Source organism: Hemitrygon akajei, chromosome 16 (assembly GCF_048418815.1).
Source record: "Hemitrygon akajei chromosome 16, sHemAka1.3, whole genome shotgun sequence".
In the NCBI taxonomy this organism is placed as follows: domain Eukaryota; kingdom Metazoa; phylum Chordata; class Chondrichthyes; order Myliobatiformes; family Dasyatidae; genus Hemitrygon; species Hemitrygon akajei.
In genome coordinates, this window is record NC_133139.1 from 72,256,055 (window position 1) to 72,275,151 (window position 19,097).

A 19,097-nucleotide genomic window follows, 5' to 3' on the forward strand; every position below is an offset into this window, starting at 1 on the left:
GGTTAGTAGATGATATCTACTTAACTTTATCTGTCACATCTTGTTACAAGTATTTCACGCCTTTAGATAAAGTGCCTTATGACTTTTACCATGTTTTGTACTTAGATCTAATTCATTTTGTATTGTGTTGATCACTTAATAATTCCTATATTTTAAAACCATACAATCAGCATATCTTTTAGAGTAATAGAATCCTGTTAACCTTTAGAGAAACAGGCCCTTTGGCCCATCTAGTTCACGCCAAACCATTTAAACTAGCCATTCCCATTGACCCACACTCGGACCACAGCCCATCATACCCCTCCCATCGATGTAGATATTCAAATTTCACTTAAACATTGAAATCAAAATTGCATTTGCCACTTGCGCTGGAAGTTCATCCCATATTCTCACAGGCTTCTCAGTGAAGAAGTTTCCCCTCATGTTCTCCTTAAACATTTCACCTTTCACTCTTAACCCATAACCTCTGGTTGTAGTCTCACCCAACCTCAGAGAAAAAAGCATTTACCCTACTTATAGCCCTCATAATTTTGTATTCCTCTATCAAATCTCCCCTCAAGCTTCTACGTTCTAGGGAATAAAGTTCTAACCTGTTCCATCTTCCCTTATGTCTCGGGTCCTCCAGTCCTGACAACATCCTTGTAAATTTTCTCTGTACTCTTTCAATCTTATTTACATCCTTCCTGTAGGTAGGTGAGTGACCAAAAGTGCACACAATACTCTAAATTAGGCTTCACCAATGTCTTATACAACTTCACATAACATCCTGCTCCTGTACTCAGTACTTTGATCTATTAAGGTCAATGTGCCAATAGCTTTCTTTACAACCCTAACAACTTATGACACCACTTTCAATGAATTATGGACCAGATCCCTTTGTTGCACTGCTCACTGTGTAAGACCTACCCTTGTTGGTCCTCCTTTACTAAATCCACCTTCTTTGTGTAACTACATGAAACTTCTTGGTGTTTAACACCTCCTGACCCTCTAACACTGAAAGACAGCAGGAAATAATACTCCTTCTGAACAGTCAATCAAAGCTAGATTCTACTTTAAATTTATTTCCACATAAAAATCACATACAGATGATGAGCATTTGAAAATCCACTGATGAGACGTATACCCTGGCTATAGCAGGTTTGCTGGTGAAACCAATTCTTCCCCTTTCCTTGGAGCATCGTATGCTTCCGTTAGATTATTTCCTGCCTCTGTTTGTAGAAGAGTTGCATATAGAAGAGGGTAATCCAGAGAGCTTCATGTTGTCTTTAATCTCAAACCAATTCCAAGAATCTCTGAATATTTGCTAAATTATCTCATCATCACTGATCAAACTTTACTTAAATAATCAGAACTTGTCCAGTCCTTGGACTATTAAATGCTTTGTTTCATCCTACTGCCAATTTTTCGCTTAAGTAATTTGATCACTGTTTTGTCACAATGACAGACCATCACAATTAATCATGCTGTGCTAGATTACCTATCTCAATCATATCAAACAGTAACTATACAATTACTCATCTCTAACTTACTGATTATCAGCCCAGTTTAAATCTTAAAGGGTTAACTTTATGAAAATGCTTCCTGAAGTATTTACTTTCTTTTAACTGGCCAACTGAGAGTAAAGTCCAACTATCAGACTCCCACCCATGTTGAAATTATGCCGGCTCTGCTTCATTGAAGCTGCTCCGCATATTCCGATGGGAGGTATTAAAAGAAGCTCAGCTGCAGGTTGAAGCAGCAAGTTCAGTCTGTGATTATTGTTCTTTAAAGTAGCTCTGTTCTCGTCACTAATACCTTCCAGTTCTGATGACATGATTGCACCAAAACTGCAGCTCAGTCATTTGCTTCACACCATGCAGGGTCTTGTCAGCAGTTTCTGGGTTTTAATATTAAAAGGCATTTCTGAAGAGTAGGTCACAAGATAGTAAGAGAGAGTGAGAGCAAGAGCGTAAAACAGATGGAACAGAAATTGATGTGTGCAGAAAAAAGGGGAAAATAAAGTGAGTGTAAGATAGACAAATGGAGAAACTGCGAGTTAAAGAAATGCCATAGGTTCTAAACAATTAAAATAAAATAGGATACTGAAACTACTCAATAAGTGTGGCGGCATTTATGGGGAGAGAAATTAACTTTTTGGGGCCATCAATACAAAACATTAATTTTGTTTCCCCCTCTACAGATACTGAGATGCTACTGTAATACATATATATGTGCATGTGTGTCACTTTAAGTACGTGTGTGTGTGCACATCCCTCGTTATTTTTTTTTAATTTCTGGATTTGCAGTTCTTTGCTTCTGAAATGTTTAATCACTGTGCTTCAGACAATTGCCCTATGTTTTATACATCTTTCCCTTTCTGTCCTTCTGTTAACTTTTGAGCTTGTGAGTAACAGATTTCCCCCCTCACTCCTCTTGAATGTCAGAAACCCTCTCCAACTGACTCCTTGCTGAGGTCAAACACAAAGACGCACTAATTGGGTAGCTCACTGCAGACCTCTCAGTATGTCCAGCAGGCAGTACCTAGATCAAGGACCTTTAAAAGGTCTTAGCTTTGAAGAACTATGTGACATAGCTGAATTAGCAATAAACCATAAGGACATAGCAGGATCAGAGAGCAAAAGTTAATACTTCATGATGATGCAAAACACGAACTACCAGAGGAACCCACTAGGTCAGGCAGCATCTGTGGAGAGGCACAGAGATGATCAACATTTCAGGTTGTGACCTTGCATCAGATTCTGCTTGACTCACTGACTTTCTACAGTTTGTTTCTTGCTGCAGATTCCATAATCTGAGATTTTCTTCTGCCTGTTTCAAGTCGATAGCCTTACAAAGTAACGACCTGCTGAGTACTTCCAGTGCATTTCAGATTTCCAGCATCTGCAATATTTTGCTTTTGGCTTTCTGAATTAATTCTAATTCAAATCAACAGTTCATTTTCCAAGCCAGTGGAGTTTTCCCTTTGGGTCTCATTCTTTCAAGTGAATTTTAGGTGACATAAAAATCTTTCTGGAGTTGCAGCACTTGATAATCGATTCAAGAATAGAAATTTCCCGCAACTTCAGGAAGGCAATTTAAACAACAGAAGAAAAATCTTGTTCTGTAAGATTATCTTTGACCTCAGTGGGGAGGCGATCAAACAATATATCCTCAACAATAAGATTGGTCTTTTTCAGTAATGCACAGTGGCCGATCTCAGGTGGAATTTTTTCCAAGTGATTACCTTTCAGCTCCAGGTGAGTGAGTTGTGTCAACTGTCCAATTTCAGGGGGAATACAGTTGATCGAATTTTGACCAAGTTGTAAAGTCTTTAGTTTTAGGCACTGGAAGAGGTGAACAGACAGCGTCTCAACCTTGTTTTTGGTGATGGAGAAATGCTGCAGGTTCTGGAGTAACTGAATGTCTTGGGGAATAGTTGTAAGCAGATTGTGGCTGAGATCCAGCTGCCTTAACTTTCTGAGGGTGAACAGAGCACTGGGCAAAGACTCCAGTTTGTTGTTGTTTAAGAAAAGTTGCTCAAGGTTTTTGATGAGACCAATGGTTGTAGGAATGGAGACGATAGAGTTGTGCCAAAGTCTGAGGCATGAAAGCCTTTTGAGGTACTGGAAACTAACAATCTCCTCAATGGTTTGGATATTATTGAATTTCAGGTCTAGTTTCTGAAGGTTAGGAAGGCTGAATACTGCATGTGGGATTCTCTCAAGCTCACAATTCTGCAGCTCAAGCTCAGACAGAGTGGCTAACTTCTTCAAATTATTAAAGACCAGTAACTTTGTGCCATCATTCTGAATAACCAATTTAGATAAGTGAGTAGCAAGTTCCATGACATTGGAGGGGATTTTGGAGAGGTTGCTCTTCAGGATAAGTATTTTGAGGTGCCTCAGTTCCTTTAGGGACTCCAGCCCAATGGCCTTGTTGGTTTCAGAATTCAGATTGCCAGAAAGGTGCAGTTCCCCCAGGTTTTTGAGTGAGTATACCCACAAAGGGATCTCACAAATATCAGTGAATTTGACGTGCAAGATGTGAAGGTGATCTCTGAGGAAATTGAAGGCAATTTGATCAACTTTTGCAGGGCAATGGTAAAGATAGAGCTCCTTCAGAGCTGCCATCTGAGATATTTTAGCAGGCAGTTTCACATCAGGAACCAGCTCCAGCTTCAGAACCTCCAGATCACTCATGTCAAAGACAGCTTTTGGAATTCCAGACAACATGAAGAGTTGCAGTTCGAGCTTCCCTTGGCTATTTTTGGACACATGCTGCCTCAGCTTCTCGTAAGTCCACTCATGGTTAAGGTTCATCTCCAGTAGTTTGCTCTCACAGCCTTCAGACAGAAAAATGGCAAACCTCTTGGAATAGAGTTGGTCATATTGGTCTACCATGTGCAACAAAAAAGCAAAATCGTTCTTAACATCAGGAATATCACTGAAATTACTCTCCTCACGCACCTTCTCAAAGGAATATTCTTTCAAAGAGCCTCGGAACAGCCAGAACAATGTGTAGAGACACACCAATCCATAGAGTGCGATCAAAATGATATAGGTGATAAGGAGCTTCTGCAGCATGTAGGCCATACTGTGAGTGCAGAAGAAAACAGAATAGCCTGTGACGTTTTTGATCTTGGGCTTGCAGATGTGTTCAAACGTGATCGAGTTGACAAAGGTAAATGTGTAGATTAGAATGATCATAAATTTTAAAGCCTTGACAACTGTCTGACCAACATAGAATTTGTAGATGAGGTCTCCGTCCTCAGTGTGGGCCCGGAACTTGCGGACCTTCTCAAAGAGAGCCTTAGCCTGTTCACCGTCCTGCTTATCCAGGATATTCATTGAGGCCGACCCAGTGACAGGAGGCTCAAAGGTCACTTCGGGGCAGGAAGTGAATGAGGAACAAGTGTCAGAGTTCTCACTGCGCTCCGGTGTCATTGAGTGGAACATTTTAGTCCGATGTTGGCTATTTTCAGAGTCTTCATTGGCCGTTTCAGAAACTGCTTTGGTGGTCCAAGGTGATTCAAAGCACTTGCCCAGAATGGCGACAAAATGTTCCACCTTGGAGGAGGTTTTTGGGAATTTGAACCAGAAATTGCCACTGATCATCATAATAATGGAATGGACAAGGGCTACATAAGGAAAGTACTTGGAGTACCATGGCAAGGCCTTCTGGTAGCAGACTTGACTGATGTAAACATACTGCTGGAAATCCAAGTTTGTTTTATGGCCTCCTTTTGATTTCTTAGTTGTTGATGGTAAGGATCCTGGGGAACTGAGATCATTGGGATCATTCTTGTTCACATTCTGTATCTTCTTTGTATTGGAATCCACCACGTGAGAATTATTTATGTAACATCTTGGTGTGGTGTTCAGACTTTGCACATTGTTACAAGGTAAACATGCAACTTTATCATTAGAAATGAGCAAGGTGGCTGACAAGAGGGACACCATCATCATAATCACTACAAAATAGTCCATCAGAACGTCCCACCAGGGTTTGAGAAGTCGATGAGTGGACTGACTCTCCGAGAGAGTAGCAAGCTCCGTCAGAGTGATCATGTCTGCAAAAGACAAGTGGGAACATTAAAAAACCAAGAATCTTTCCCCCCCACCAAAACTCTCCACACCACCATCTAAATCCATTGTATTCACCAATGAGGGTGCAATTAAGCCCAAGAAGGATCACACCTTCTGCTATCATGTAATGCAGGTCACTCAGCACCCAGAAACAGACCTCACCACTGCAGCTTTCCACACCTCCTAGGCCAAAGCAGATCACAATTGTTAGGCCACAAAACCACACCCCTGCCTTGCACTGGCTGATGACAGAACATTATATAGAGTGGGTGTGGAGCAAGGCTTAAGGCTGGGTAGTGCAGGAGGAGGAAGGTGAGACCGTGCTTTAGTGTGGAGGTACATTTCTAGGTCTTGGGATAGTTGCAACTGGGGAAAGGTCCCTAGGGAACTATACTCTCAGGGTAGAAGGGCTTTGCTGGAGAAGTATTCTTTCCTCTGAGTTATATGTTTATTGAATTGACTCTTCCTGCAGCAAAGAGGAGTTTGACACAATATGAATCATAACATTAAGATAGGTTTAGGGAGGTAGTACCTTTAGCTAATAGTGCAAGGATGGTGTGGGGGGGGAAGCGGGAACAGATTCAAGGCCTTAAGCTTCAGAGCGGATGCAAGGAAGAACTGCACCATGGAGTGAGCAACAGTGCCCAAGAAGAAGTGGATGATCACTGAACTTATGGGACGACAAGGCCAGAGAAGAACAATGGGGCCAAGAGTACTGTTCTTTGAAGCATCATGACCACAGTGGACAAAATAGACTGTGTTGTATTCATGGTCCCAGAGTACACAATGCAATGAATGAAAGTGTCCATCTTACAACAACATAGTCCAAAGTCATGGAACGTTACTATAGAAATAGATTATTGGATGGGTTCAAGTCTATAATGAGGAGATTTGGCCACAAAATAAACTCATTTGTTTAGTTAAAAAAAAATTTTAAAAAATAAAAACACAAAATGCTGGCAGAACTCAGCAGGCCAGACAGCATCTATGGGAGGAGGTAGTGACGATGTTTCAGGCCTGATGAAGCGTTTTGGCCCGAAATGTCGTCACTACCTCCTCCCATAGATGCTGTCTGGCCTGCTGAGTTCTGCCAGCATTTTGTGTTTTTATTTATTTCCAGCATCTGCAGATTTACTCATGTTTCATTTGTTTAGTGGCAGTTTTGGCAGTGTTAATGCCTCTGGGCTGGTCCCCTGGAGACTATCTATGGGGACCAGCTCACTATGATCCTGCTGAGGTCAGATGGACCCACCTGAGAGGGTGGGGTCTCTGGGACTGCAGGTGCCCATAAGAATATTTACTTCAGTGTTTAGCTCATATAATTTATTAGACTTCCTGAGTTTGTTTTTATTCCAAATTGATCAAATATCACCAAAGAATATTGGATAAAGTGAAGAATAAGCAGACAGAAACTCACATGAAATTTCGAGTGGGCTTTCTGCTGGAGTACCAAACTGATGGAAGTTTCCAGATTAAAGCTCCAGTCCAGTAGCAAGCCCAGCTATTATCAAGTATTCATACACATACCTGCAGATGAAAGAGCTGTAACAAATATTATAAAGGTTAATGACCAGTAACAAACTCATCTCATTGCCTCCAAAGTCAAACCAACTAGAGTTGCAGCAGACAGAGCAAAGATTCAGCAAGGATTTATGATGGGCAGGAGCAGGAACCACGTATTATTGGAAGTATTGGGTGGACAGCGGTTACTAAAGGGTAATTTGAGTAAATCCTATATCAGATAGCTTTTGATAACTACAGACACCCCCCCCCCCCCCATTCCAAGCAACATCCTGGGAACCTCTTCCGCGATCTCTATTGTTACCACACTCCATAGTGTGGTGACCGGAACTGTATTCAATATCCCCGACGTGTGGTGTAACCAATGTCTGCAACTGCAACGTGGTGTCCCAACTCCTTGTTAGTTCAGAGAAAATGAAGAGGCAAGCTGAAGAAGTGGCTTTAGGTGGATGGATAATGATTGTGAACAGTAAAGAGGGGGACTTAATATAAAAGGCTCAGAAGAGATGGATTTTTTTGGAATAAAGCAGGTCCAGTTCAGGGTGAGAACACAGCTATGTATATTTTTACAGAGTCTGCTGAGTATCTGAGCATGTTAGGCAAGGAACATATTACTTCAATATTGAGAAAAGGTGTCCAAGAAAGATTGTGAAATCAGGCTACAGTAAGATGTGTTGAAAATCGGAAGAGAATACCACAAGATTTCAATTTAATAATAATACATGGGATTGCCTCGATATAAAAGGCTCAGAAGAGGTGGATTTTTTTTTAGATATGTCCAAGTGAGTGTTATCCACATGGCATATAAATCAACCAATGAGGGGATGGAGCATTACTGGGCCTACCTTGAGGAATATAGCTGGTCAGTAGAGGGAGTGTTGGCAGGAAAGCATTTTGGAGATTGTGACCATAACTCTGTGCATTTCAAGGAGGTTATGGAAAAAGACAGGAATTTGACCAGAAATTAAAAGATAAAATTGTGGGAAGGACAGTTCATTAAAGTAAGATAGCAGCTGGCAAATCTACAGTGGGAAGTGCATAGTGGGAAGCATTCAAATAGCAAGATGTAGCCACTATGTAAAGCCAAGTACAGGAAACACTAGTTATCAGTGGTTCGATAAAGAGAGAAAGAGAAGCTTTATTTAGGGAACTAGGGGAAGGCCCACCAAGAGCATAAAAAGTATAGGGTGTTGCTTAAAAAGGAAGTCAGGATGGCAAATAGAGATTACAAAATGTCACAGGCAGACAGAATTAAAGTAAATCAAGGTGATTTATTATGACGTTGAGGCTGAAAGTATAACCAGGGCAAGAGTCCTAGTGCAAAAATCAACCCAGTGTTTGGACAATTTAAACGCTGGGAGGCTTGGACCAGTTCTGCTTGCCGCTCCACAATGTTTACTCTGCACTTCACTGCACTAAGGCTGAGGCCGTGGGCCTGTTCCGGGCTTCATGTCTATGGACTCACATTTATTCTGAACGCTGTTGCTTGCTTTTATTGTTTGCATGATATGTGTGCTTTTTCCCCTCTCTCTGCGCATTGGGCAATGTTGGGTTCTTTAAAGTTTCTTGGATTGTGGCTGCTTGTAAGCAGACAAATCTCAAGGTTGTATAATTTATACATACTTTGTTAAAAAACTTTGAAGTTTGAGATCGCATTTGGAACAGGAGACATCTGTGTGTGAAACTTGAAGGTACAGGTGAGATTTTAATTGAATGCTTTACATCAGTATTTGCTAAAGAAATATTCTTTGTCATTGGAGCAAAGGGAAAAGGCCTCTGGAGGTACTCAGTGCCTTGGTAGGCTGCATCATCATTATCATGTGCCATGTCGTATGACATGGGTGATGGTGGTCTTATGACCACCACTGTTCCTGGCAAGAGGTGGTTTGCCATTGCCTTCTTCTGGGCAGGTGACCCCAGCCAATGTCAATACTCTTCAGAGTTTTTCTGTCTGGTGTCAGTGTTCGCATAACAGGTCTTGTGATACGCACTGGCTGTTCATACAACCATCCACCTGTTCCCATGGCTTCAAGAAACCCTGATTGGGCAACTAAGCAGGTACTATATCTTGCCCAAGGGTGACCTACAGGCTAGTGGAGGGAAGGAGCACCTTGCACCTCCTTTGACAGAGACATATCTCTACCCCACCGCCTATCTGGTGGGTTTAAAATCACATGGTTAAATTATCAAGGAAAGAGCTTGCTGGGATTCTGACTGAGAATTTTAAATCTTCTTTGGCCACAAGTGAGGAACCAGATGATTAGAGGATGACAATTGAGGTCCCCCTTTTCAAGAAGGATAGCATTGAACAGCCTGCTAATTATGGAAGTATGGGTCTCGTATTGGTAGAAGGGTTATTGGGGGGAAAATTTGGAAGATAGAATTGAAGACCACTTGGAAAAGCAGGGACTGATCAGAGATAGTAAGCATGGCTTTGTCAGGGGCAAATCCTGTCTGACCAATCTGTTTTCTTATCAAAATATTCAAAGTGTATTAATGACAGCAGTGCAGTAGACATGATTTACATAGGCATTTGACAAAGCTCAGGTGGGAGGATAGCCCATAGGATCAATCTGCCAAATTGGATCCAAAATTGGTTTCACAATAGGAAACAGTGAAGGTAGAGGTCGTTTTCGCGACTGGATACCATTCCACAGGGATTAGTGCTGTGATCCTTGCTATTGCTTTTTGTAATATAGGTGAATGAGAAGGACATGGATGTAGGGGTCATGGTAAATTCATAGATGTCACTATTATTGGTGGAGTTGTTAACAATGTGCAGAGCAGTCTACAGGATAATACCAATGTGTAGGTGAAACGGGTTAACAAATGGCAAAAGGGAGTAAAATCCAGGTCAATCTGAGACAATACTTTTCAGGAATACTAATGAAGTTAGGACACACCACACAAATGATAGGATGTGAAGACGTACTGAGGCAAAGAGGAACCTTAAAGTACAAGTCCAGCAATCTTTGTATTGGAAGCACAGGTAAATAACATAGTTAAGGCAGCAAGTGGGTCCATGTTCCAAGCCTTTCCTTAAAATACTGCTCAACTCTTCCTGCGCTACAGACAATGGCATTGGTGCTACTCTATCTCTGTCTCCATCTCTGGAGACAAACTATCTTTTTTAAACCTACTGTTTCCCACAGTTAAGTTGACTGTAACTCTTCCCACCCTGTCCCCTGTAAAAATGCTATTCCCTTTTCTCAGTTACTTCATCACTATCACATCTGTTCCCAGGATGAGGATTTCCTTTCCAGGACATCAGCAATGTCCTCCTCCTACAAAGAATTGGGTTTTCCCTCCTCCACCATTGGTGCTGTCCTTACCCGCATCTCCTCCAATTCCCGGACATCTGTGCTCACCCCAACTTCCCACCGATTTAACAGGGATAGAGTTCCTCTTGTCCTCACCTACTACCCCACGAGCCTCTGCATTGAACACATCATTCTCTACAACTTCCGCCATCTTCAAAAGGACCCAACCACCACATCCTTACTTTCAACCTCCCCCACACTGATTTCTGCCAGGTTCGCTCCCTCCCTGATTCCCCTGTTCATTCCTCTGTCCCTCCTAGCACAAATCCCTGCAAGCGGCAGAAATGCTACACCTCTCATTCACCTCCATTCAGGGCCCCAAACAGTCCTCCCAGGTGAGGCAACACTTCACCTGCAAATCTGTTGGGGTCCTGATGTGGCCTCTTCTACATTCATGAGACTGGACTAATTGAGGGACCACTCTGTTGGGCACCTCTACCCCTTCTACCAAAAGCAGAATTTTCCAATGGCCAACCATTTTAATTCCTATTCTTATCCCCATTCCCATTCTGACGTGCCAGTTGGTCCATAGCCTCTTTTGCCACGATGAGGCCACTCACAGGATGGAGGAGCAATGCCTAATATTCCATATAGATAGCCTCCAACCTGATGGCATGAACATCTATTTCTCCCTGTAATTTATTTTCCTTCCCCCTTCCCTTTTCTTCTATTCCTCACTCTGGCTTCTTACTACTTCTCCTCCCCTCCCTATCACCTCCCCCTGGTACCCCTCCTTTTTCCATTTCTCCTATGGTCCACTCTCCTCTATCAGATTCCTTCTTTAGCCTTTACCTTTCCCATGCACCTGGATTCACCTATCATATCTAGCAGAGGTATCAAAGTGGAAGACATGATTTAGAGCAACACAAACAAAATACTGGAGTATCTCAACAGGATGTATCTGTAGAAATGAATAATTGACATTTCGGGCAGAGACCCTTCTTCAGGACTGGAAAGGAAGGGGGAAGACACCAGGGTTTAGAGAGGACATCAAGAAGAGCTTTTTCCACTGAGGGGTGGGGGTATTCTTGAACAGACTACGTTGATGAGGATTTGAATAACCAGCACTAAGATCACATGGTGGTAAATGGGGTCAGAGTAGATAGACACAGGTGACTGGTGTGGACACAGTGGCCTGTTTTTGTGCTCTATGGCTGCAAGGTCCATCTGTGGTGGTCTACATCAGTATCACTGACAGACTAAGGTGGACATTATGAAGGTAAAAACAACATATGAACCAGGAGCTGGGTTTGAATATGCACACTCATGCCTACACTGCCAGTCTTTTATCTCTTGGATGCTTTCCCACACTGAACCATATCTTTGATTCCCTGAATACCTCAAACTATATTTGCCTCTCAACTTGAAAACACTTAGATGGCAGTGAGCTTATGGAGTTCTCTACCCCTGGAAGCTCTGCGGGCCTGGTTACTGAGCAAAGAAATTTCTTCTCCTTCTGTCTTCAGCAGCCAATACCTTATTTTGAGACTGTGTCCCCCGCTCCCCCCCCCCCACCACACCCCTATTGAAAAGCTCCAGTCAGGAGAAATATCAACCCCGTATTCAACCTTTCAAGTTCCATAAGAATTTTACACATCGTTCTTCTACATTCAGTATGTTTAATCTCCCCCATTCAACAAAACTATCACAGGAATCAATCATTCCCTTCAGGAGTCCCAACAGTATTCCAGGAACAGCTTCACCAGGGGCCCATATAACTGGAGCAAGACATCTCTACTCTTGTCCTCAAACCCCCTTGCAATAAAACCAATATATCATTTACTTTCCTAATTTGTTGCTATACTTGGTGTTAGAAGTAGCAGCTGCACAGATGGTGATTGCATTGTTGCAATTTTACAGGGTTGCTTGAATTCACTGTTACCATCAGGTAGGAGGTACAGAAGCCTGAAGGCACACACTCAGCAATTCAGGAACAGCTTCTTCCCCTCTGACATTGGTTTCCGAAATGGACATTGAACCTGTGAACACTACCTCACTTCTTTAATATACAATTATTTCTGTTTTTTGCACGATTTTAGTCTATTCAACATACATATACTGTAAATTGATTCACTTGTTACTTTTCTTTTACATTATACATTGCTGTTGCTGCTAAGTTAACAAATTTCATGACACATGCCGGTGATAGTAAACCTGATTCTGATTCTGGAAATGTCCCAGGGAACTGAGAAAATCCAAGGCTGATTAAAGAAAGGTGGGTAGCAGGCAGAAAACGCTAGAATCCATTACCATGCAAGTAGCAGCAGGGTATTTGATTTCTCTTCGCTGACGATCAACACTGGTGCACCTCAGGGGTGTGTGCATAACTCAGTGCTCTACTCTCTCCGTACCCATGACTGTGTGGTTAGGCATGGCTCAAATACCATCTATAAATTTGCTGATGATACAGCCATTGTTAGTAGAATGTCAGGTGGTGACATGAGGGCATACAGGAGTGAGACATGCCAACTAGTGGAGTGGTGTTACAGCAACAACCTTGCACTCAACATCAGTAAGACCAAAGAGCTGATTGTGGACTTCAGGAAGGGTAAGATGAAGGAACACATACCAATCCTCATGGAGGAATCAGAAGTGGAGAGAGTGAGCAGTTTTAAATTCCTGGGCATCTGAGGACCTAACGTGGTCCCAACATATCAATGCAGCTATAAAGAAGGCAAGCCAATGGCCATATTTCATTAGGAGTTTGAGGAAATTTGTTTGGTCGCCTCGAAAACTTCTAGAGGTATTGAGGAGAGAATGGTGACTGGCTGCATCACTATCTGGTCTGGGGGGGTGGTTGGCGGGGGTGTCTACCACACTGAATCAAAGCAAGCTGCAAAAAGTTGTAAGCTCCATCATGGGCACCAACATCCATAGTATCCAAGACATCTTCAAGGGGCGGTGCCTCAGAAAGGCAGCATCCATCATTAAGGAAACCCATCAACCAGGACAAGCGTCTTCTCGTTGTTACCGTCAGGGAGGAGGTACAGAAGCCTGAAGGTACATGTTCAGCATTTCAGGAACAGCTTCATCCCCTCTGCCATCCAAATTCTAAATGGACATTGAACCCATGAACACTATCTCACTTTTTAAAAAAAATATTTGTTTTTGCACTATTATTTAATATACATATGTACTTACTGTAATTCATTTCTTCTAAATTTATCATGTATTGCATTGTACTGCTGCTAAGTTAACAAATTTCACGATTTGTTTGAGAATTGTTTGAGGAAATTATTCGCAGAGATAAGGGGTGTATAGGGTGTCCAGGGAGGGGTAGCAGCTTGAGGTGAAGAGGCTCACTGTGTCCATTCTGGGGCAGCTCACTCATCTTTGATCACCACTGAACACTCAGCTCTCACTCTTGGCTCTAAGTAGCTGTTTGCAGGCGACAGCAGACACACCCTGGTACACCACTTTGACAGTTGAACTAAACCAGGTGAGGGTAGCCTGGTGAGACAGGACATGCCTGTCCTAGTATGGGAAGTCAGCTCCAGTGGACTGAGCAGATGAGATCTACTGTGAGACCCAAAGGCTAAGAAAGCAGTACTGCAATGTAAAGGGTATGACAAGGCAGACAAGACATCATGGTAATCCACTCCAATCAAGGAAGACCCCAGCTTGTGACGCTTTTTCATACCCCTGAACTCAGACTTCTGAGTTCGAGAATGTGGAACTGTCCCAGTGCAACAGCTTTTCCACTCTAAAAACTGTCATCATCAGACACTGTGGACAATCACCATGATAAGACAAGGAAGTGTTGTTGTTAGATTTCCTGTAAGTGTCCAGTGAAATTCATGAGAAGATGGCGGCGCGACGGCAGGGCGCAGCGGCCACTCCAGGAATTTATATCCGTTATCTGTGCACAATCCTGATTTGATGGAGATGGACATGAGAAGCACGGTGGAACATCTGGTGAAATTTCTGACATGCCTGTTTCGCTGCCGCAGTTACTGTGCGATCGAAAAATCTCTGGAGAGGAAGGCCCCGAATCCTCGGCTTTGCCTGTTGCTTGGTGGCCAGGGCCTGGGTCAAAGCGCTCGGCAGAGATGGTGCTCAGTACTTGGTGTCAGAGGGCTGGTCGGAGGCTCGAAGTTTTCAGACGGACTCAGAGTTGGCTGTGGTCGGGTGCTTCCAGAGGCTGCATTGGGAAGTTTTGCCAAGTTGGAGGTTCATGGCAGGAAGAGTTTTTCTTCCTTCTGCCATCTGCGTGAAATAATGGGCTATCGGGGACTTTGAGACTTTTTTTTACCGTGCCCATGGTCTGCTCTTTATCAGATTACGGTATTGCTTTGTACTGTTGTAACTGTATGTTATAATTATGTGGTTTTGGTCAGTTAGTCTTGGTCTGTCTTGTGTTTATGTGATATCATACTGGAGGAACATTGTATCATTTCTTAATGCATGCATTACTAAATGACAATAAACGAGGACTGAGTGTCCTCATAATCTAGTCTAATCTAAATGCCACAGAAAGCATAGAACTGGCCCGGTGGGGAGAAGGGGGAGCAGATAGTTCCAAAAGGGAATATTCCATCCAGGGCCAATGACAGGCCAAAGACCCAGAGTGAAAAGTAACAGCCAGGCTCAATTCTCTGAACAATGGGGCTGTTTTCAAAACAAGGTCAGTTAGTTCAGAGGAAGAGTCCATGTCACCAGCTTGAACTGCAAGAAGGTCAGTCCACCAGGTTTCAGAACAAATGCACAGCCCAAGAATGCATTTGATATCATGGAATCACTGGATTGGTCAAATCAGGAACAGATGATGGTGTTGCAACAAGGAAGCAGTTCCAATGGTCCTTGACAGGAGGTTACAAAACAGGCATGAACAAATTAACGTCAGCCCAGCATGACAGAGTGGAAAAAGATGTGTCAGAGCTGAAAGCCTTGCCGATGATCCAGAACAGACTGTTCAGAGAAGAGAACTGAAATTCTTATCGGTGACTACAGCAAAAAAGAGGCAGCCAGAGTCCACAGGGATCTCACTCTGTGGGAGCTAGGATGCAAGGCAGTGTGAAAGCAGACAGAGAGAGGTTTCAGAAGCAACAAGTTTGCTCAGTAGTAATACACCAATATAAAGTAACTGTGACTGTAGTTTCTGCTGGTGTTAAATTTCATACACAGTTAAAAATATAGAGGTGATACTGGGAGGATGGTGATCGATTAAATGTAACAAGGTAACAAATATAGAAGAACCAGAATGAAACAAGATGCACAAGGACTACTGGAGTTATTCTGCTTGAGAAGGCATTTCAGCAATGTCAAAGTGCAGATTGTAGTAGAGATCAGTGAATAAAATGAATTTGTAGCGGATTAGATTTATTACTGTATATTAATGTAAATACTGTTGATCATTATTTGAATGCTTTACTTTAAAGGAGAATCAGTATAGATGTACATTCACGGTGTCCCACATGCTGTCACTAATACATTGTTGTATCAATCACAATGTTTTTTTTTCACCTAAATTAAGTTCTGTTAATAGCAGCAACTTTGTTTCTGTGTTTATGGAAATAGAAAAGCCAGATGAAAAATGGATGAAAACAGGGAGACAGTACAGCTAAGAATATAGCTGCAAGGCAGCAAATGCAACCTCACAATTTAAAAACCAAGGGGGGGGGGTGGGGGGGGAAACAAGAAGAAATTATTGACTGGCTACCTGGCCTAACACAAAATAAATAAAACTTTTACATGACTTGAATGAGTAGATACAGAAATGATAGCTCCCCAGGTGAATCTTTAGAACCAGAGGGTCACTCTCAAAATAAGGAGTCAAACTGAGAATTCCTCCTTCACTCCAGCAGCCTCAGTTAAAGGAATCAAGATAAAAGATTGGTTGTAATCTTACTCAATAGGGAAGGGGCCTCCTATTCCTTACATTTGTATAATTTTGAGGCAATGAGCACTCCCATCCAGCACTCCATCATCAGTCCTCAACCCTGCAAACACCATTGTGCCCTGATCGTTGTAAGGTTCTCCTTGCTAACAGGATGCAGCAGAGACAGGGGTATCATGTTAACACACAGCCAGAAGGTCTTTCCCATTTCCAAAACTGGACGATTATCACCCTTCTCAACTTCACTGCAGGAAGCTCAAACTGGTGATGAGGGCTTGAGTTTCATACTGACTGGAACCCAGACATGCACACAGACCCAAAAGAAACAAAAGACTTGCATTTCTTTGTGCCCTAGGCAACCCCGGGGCACTCCAAAGCACTTAACAATCGAGAAGTGCATAAAGCAGGTCGCCACAAACGGTAATGTAGTCAGCTCAGTGAAGAGTTAAATATTGGCCAGGACATATTGGCACAGAAAACTCCAGAGAAAGCAAAAGGCACTTAGGTCGAGGGCATCGGCAGAGACCGCGACGTTTCATCTGTTCCTGTCTCCAAAGATGCTGCCTACCTGTTGAGTAATTCCAGCATTCTGTTTCACACTTTAACCATATCCCTGTACTGTATCTCACACTCACCAGTGACGGGGGTTGGGCTCTATCATTTCTCTCCAGAATGCAAGCAAGCAAGCACTTGTCTCTGAGGTAGAGTTTATATACAAGTGTGACAGCAGCGCTGTCTTGAGCGCCCCAGCCCGATATACACGGCAGCGGAGGGGTCACACACAAAGACACCGCGACGAGGTCTCGATGGCACCAGTGGGCACGGACTAGAGCCGGACTAAATCCAGCATCTGCTCCTCGACCCAGCGGACTGACCGCGCCTACGCGCCTGAGCCCACCCCCGGAGCAGCTCTACCTGCCGTCCGCCGTCCCAGGCTCGGTGCGCGCTACTCCAGGCCTCGGCGGGCGCCTTGATGAATTCTGTACATGCGCAGTGGGGAAGGGGCGGGACTGGGGCGGGAAGGCCGGAGGGTGGGGCGGCCGTCGAGCGAAAATCGTCGGCCCGGCTGGCCACACTGGGGGAGATAAACCGGTCAAATCTTCCCACAAGGCCGGCTACAACTCTCAGCTCGCTCTGAAACTGAAATATCATTGTCATTTCCTATCATATTATTATTTTTGTTCAACCCTTTACTTCTTCCACCTAACCCCCACCCCCGCAAACTTCTTATTTCATTTCGCCCACCCCTCACCTGCTGCACCTATCACCTACAGCTTGCCTTCTTATTCTGAATTCTGTTCATTTCCTTCAGTGCCCTGCACAGTTTTGTGCACTTTATGGAGTCCTGTGTAAGTATTTAGTATAGTGTAGTTCTTATGTTGTTTTATGCAGTCTAGTGTAGCCTTGAGTTGTCTGACGTAGTCTAGTCTAGTTTTGGTGTTGTTTCATGTCCTGAAGGAACGTTGTTTCGTTTTTACTGTGTACTGTACCAGCAGTTTATCGTCGAAATGACAATAAAAAGCGACTTGACTTGAGTTCAGATGAAGAGACTCGGACCGAAAATCAAATTACAGTATTCCCAAACCCCAATACGGTCTGATTAGTTATACAGAGGAGTTGGTGTTCCCAGCACTTGGGAGGAAGAGAGGTTGTATGCCCTGAGTCACGGGGGAGAGGGGGGCGTATGCCCTGACTGACAGGAAGGGGGTGGGGACGTTTGACTGATGGGGGAAGGGTGGCGGGTGTGCCCTGACTGGTGGGCAGGGAGTGGGGCTGCGTGCCCTGACCAATGGCGGGTGGGGTAGGGGGGGTACATGCCCTGACTGACAGGAAGGGGGTGGGGATGTTTGATGGGGGAAGGGTGGCGGGTGTGCCCTGACTGGTGGGTAGGGAGTGGGGCTGCGTGCCCTGACCAATGGCGGGTGGGGTAGGGGGGTACGTGCCCTGACTGACAGGGGTGGGAGTAGGCGGATGCCCTGACTGACGCCTGAGGGAAAGGGGAGGGAATGTGGCTGGATGTCTCCACCGATGTGAGAAAGGAGGTCGCTGGCTAGGATGGGGTCCCCGCCAGTTTGGGAGGGTGGATGGATGGAATCCTCCACTGATGTGGGAGGGAGAGGGAAGGGCGGGAGTCCTTATTGGTGTGGGAGGCAGAGGGGAAGACTGAGTCCCACTTTGATGTGAGAGGGAGATGGGAATGATGGTGGGCAGGAGCCCCCACTGACTCAGGAGGGGGAGGCGAGGGTGGTAGCTCCGATTGATGCAGCATGTAATTAAAGCATGGTCTTGCCATTATGGACTGAGTGTTGGTGTTCCAGAGTACAGTCTCCTAGTCTACGCTTGGCCTTCCTGATGTAGATGTGGAGGAAGTCAAATGGAGACAACTGAGGTGTATGTGAGTCTCTGCACAGTATGGCACCAGGCCATTTACTCCACCATTCCACAGACCAGTGAGCACCCACCGAAAACAGCCTCTAGCTAGTTTATTTCACTCTGTGTGCTATCAAAATGAGCACTAGACTGGCAAAGGCTTTGGAGAAACACCAAATGAATGTTGTAGCACTGAATACTTGCACTGTACTCTGGCTTCTTACAACACTGTTTAATATTACCCTGTACAAAACCAGGACAATCCAATCAGGTCAGTTATCCATTCAGTCTACTCTTGCTATTCGACACAGTGATTTTGGTTGGCAGGAACCAATGGGACCAAAGGGCTGTATGACATAGACTCAGTGAGGTGTTATTAACAGTGCTGTCAGCCCTGCACTTACCAATAACCACTCACCCATGCTCTGTTGGGTATTGCCAGGTTCATACTTCCAGAGCTCCTCATGGCCTTGTCCAAACATGCAA

The 19,097-nt window shown here is 43.9% G+C and overlaps 1 protein-coding gene across 3 annotated transcripts; it reads right to left on the reverse strand.

Moving 5' to 3' along the window:
• Positions 1 to 1,034: 1,034 nt before the first annotated feature.
• Positions 1,035 to 17,224, reverse strand: LOC140740177 (volume-regulated anion channel subunit LRRC8D-like). Of its 3 annotated transcripts, none has more exons than XM_073069158.1 (3): positions 17,157 to 17,224; positions 6,982 to 7,106; positions 1,035 to 5,548 (listed from the first exon to the last, which is right to left on the reverse strand). In XM_073069158.1, the coding sequence occupies exon 3, from the start codon at positions 5,544 to 5,546 to the stop codon at positions 3,075 to 3,077; it is 2,472 nt and encodes an 823-aa protein (XP_072925259.1). In that variant the 5' UTR covers positions 5,547 to 5,548; positions 6,982 to 7,106; positions 17,157 to 17,224; the 3' UTR covers positions 1,035 to 3,074. The 3 variants fall into 3 exon arrangements, with proteins under 3 accessions (XP_072925259.1, XP_072925260.1, XP_072925261.1); XM_073069159.1 differs by lacking the exon at positions 17,157 to 17,224 and adding an exon at positions 16,877 to 17,143; XM_073069160.1 differs by lacking the exon at positions 6,982 to 7,106 and having other exon boundaries at positions 17,157 to 17,213.
• Positions 17,225 to 19,097: the final 1,873 nt, after the last annotated feature.

Excerpts from the sequence above, each read along its gene's own strand:
- LOC140740177 (XM_073069158.1), bottom strand. The coding sequence starts at position 5,546 with ATGATCACTCTGACGGAGCTTGCTACTCTCTCGGAGAGTCAGTCCACT.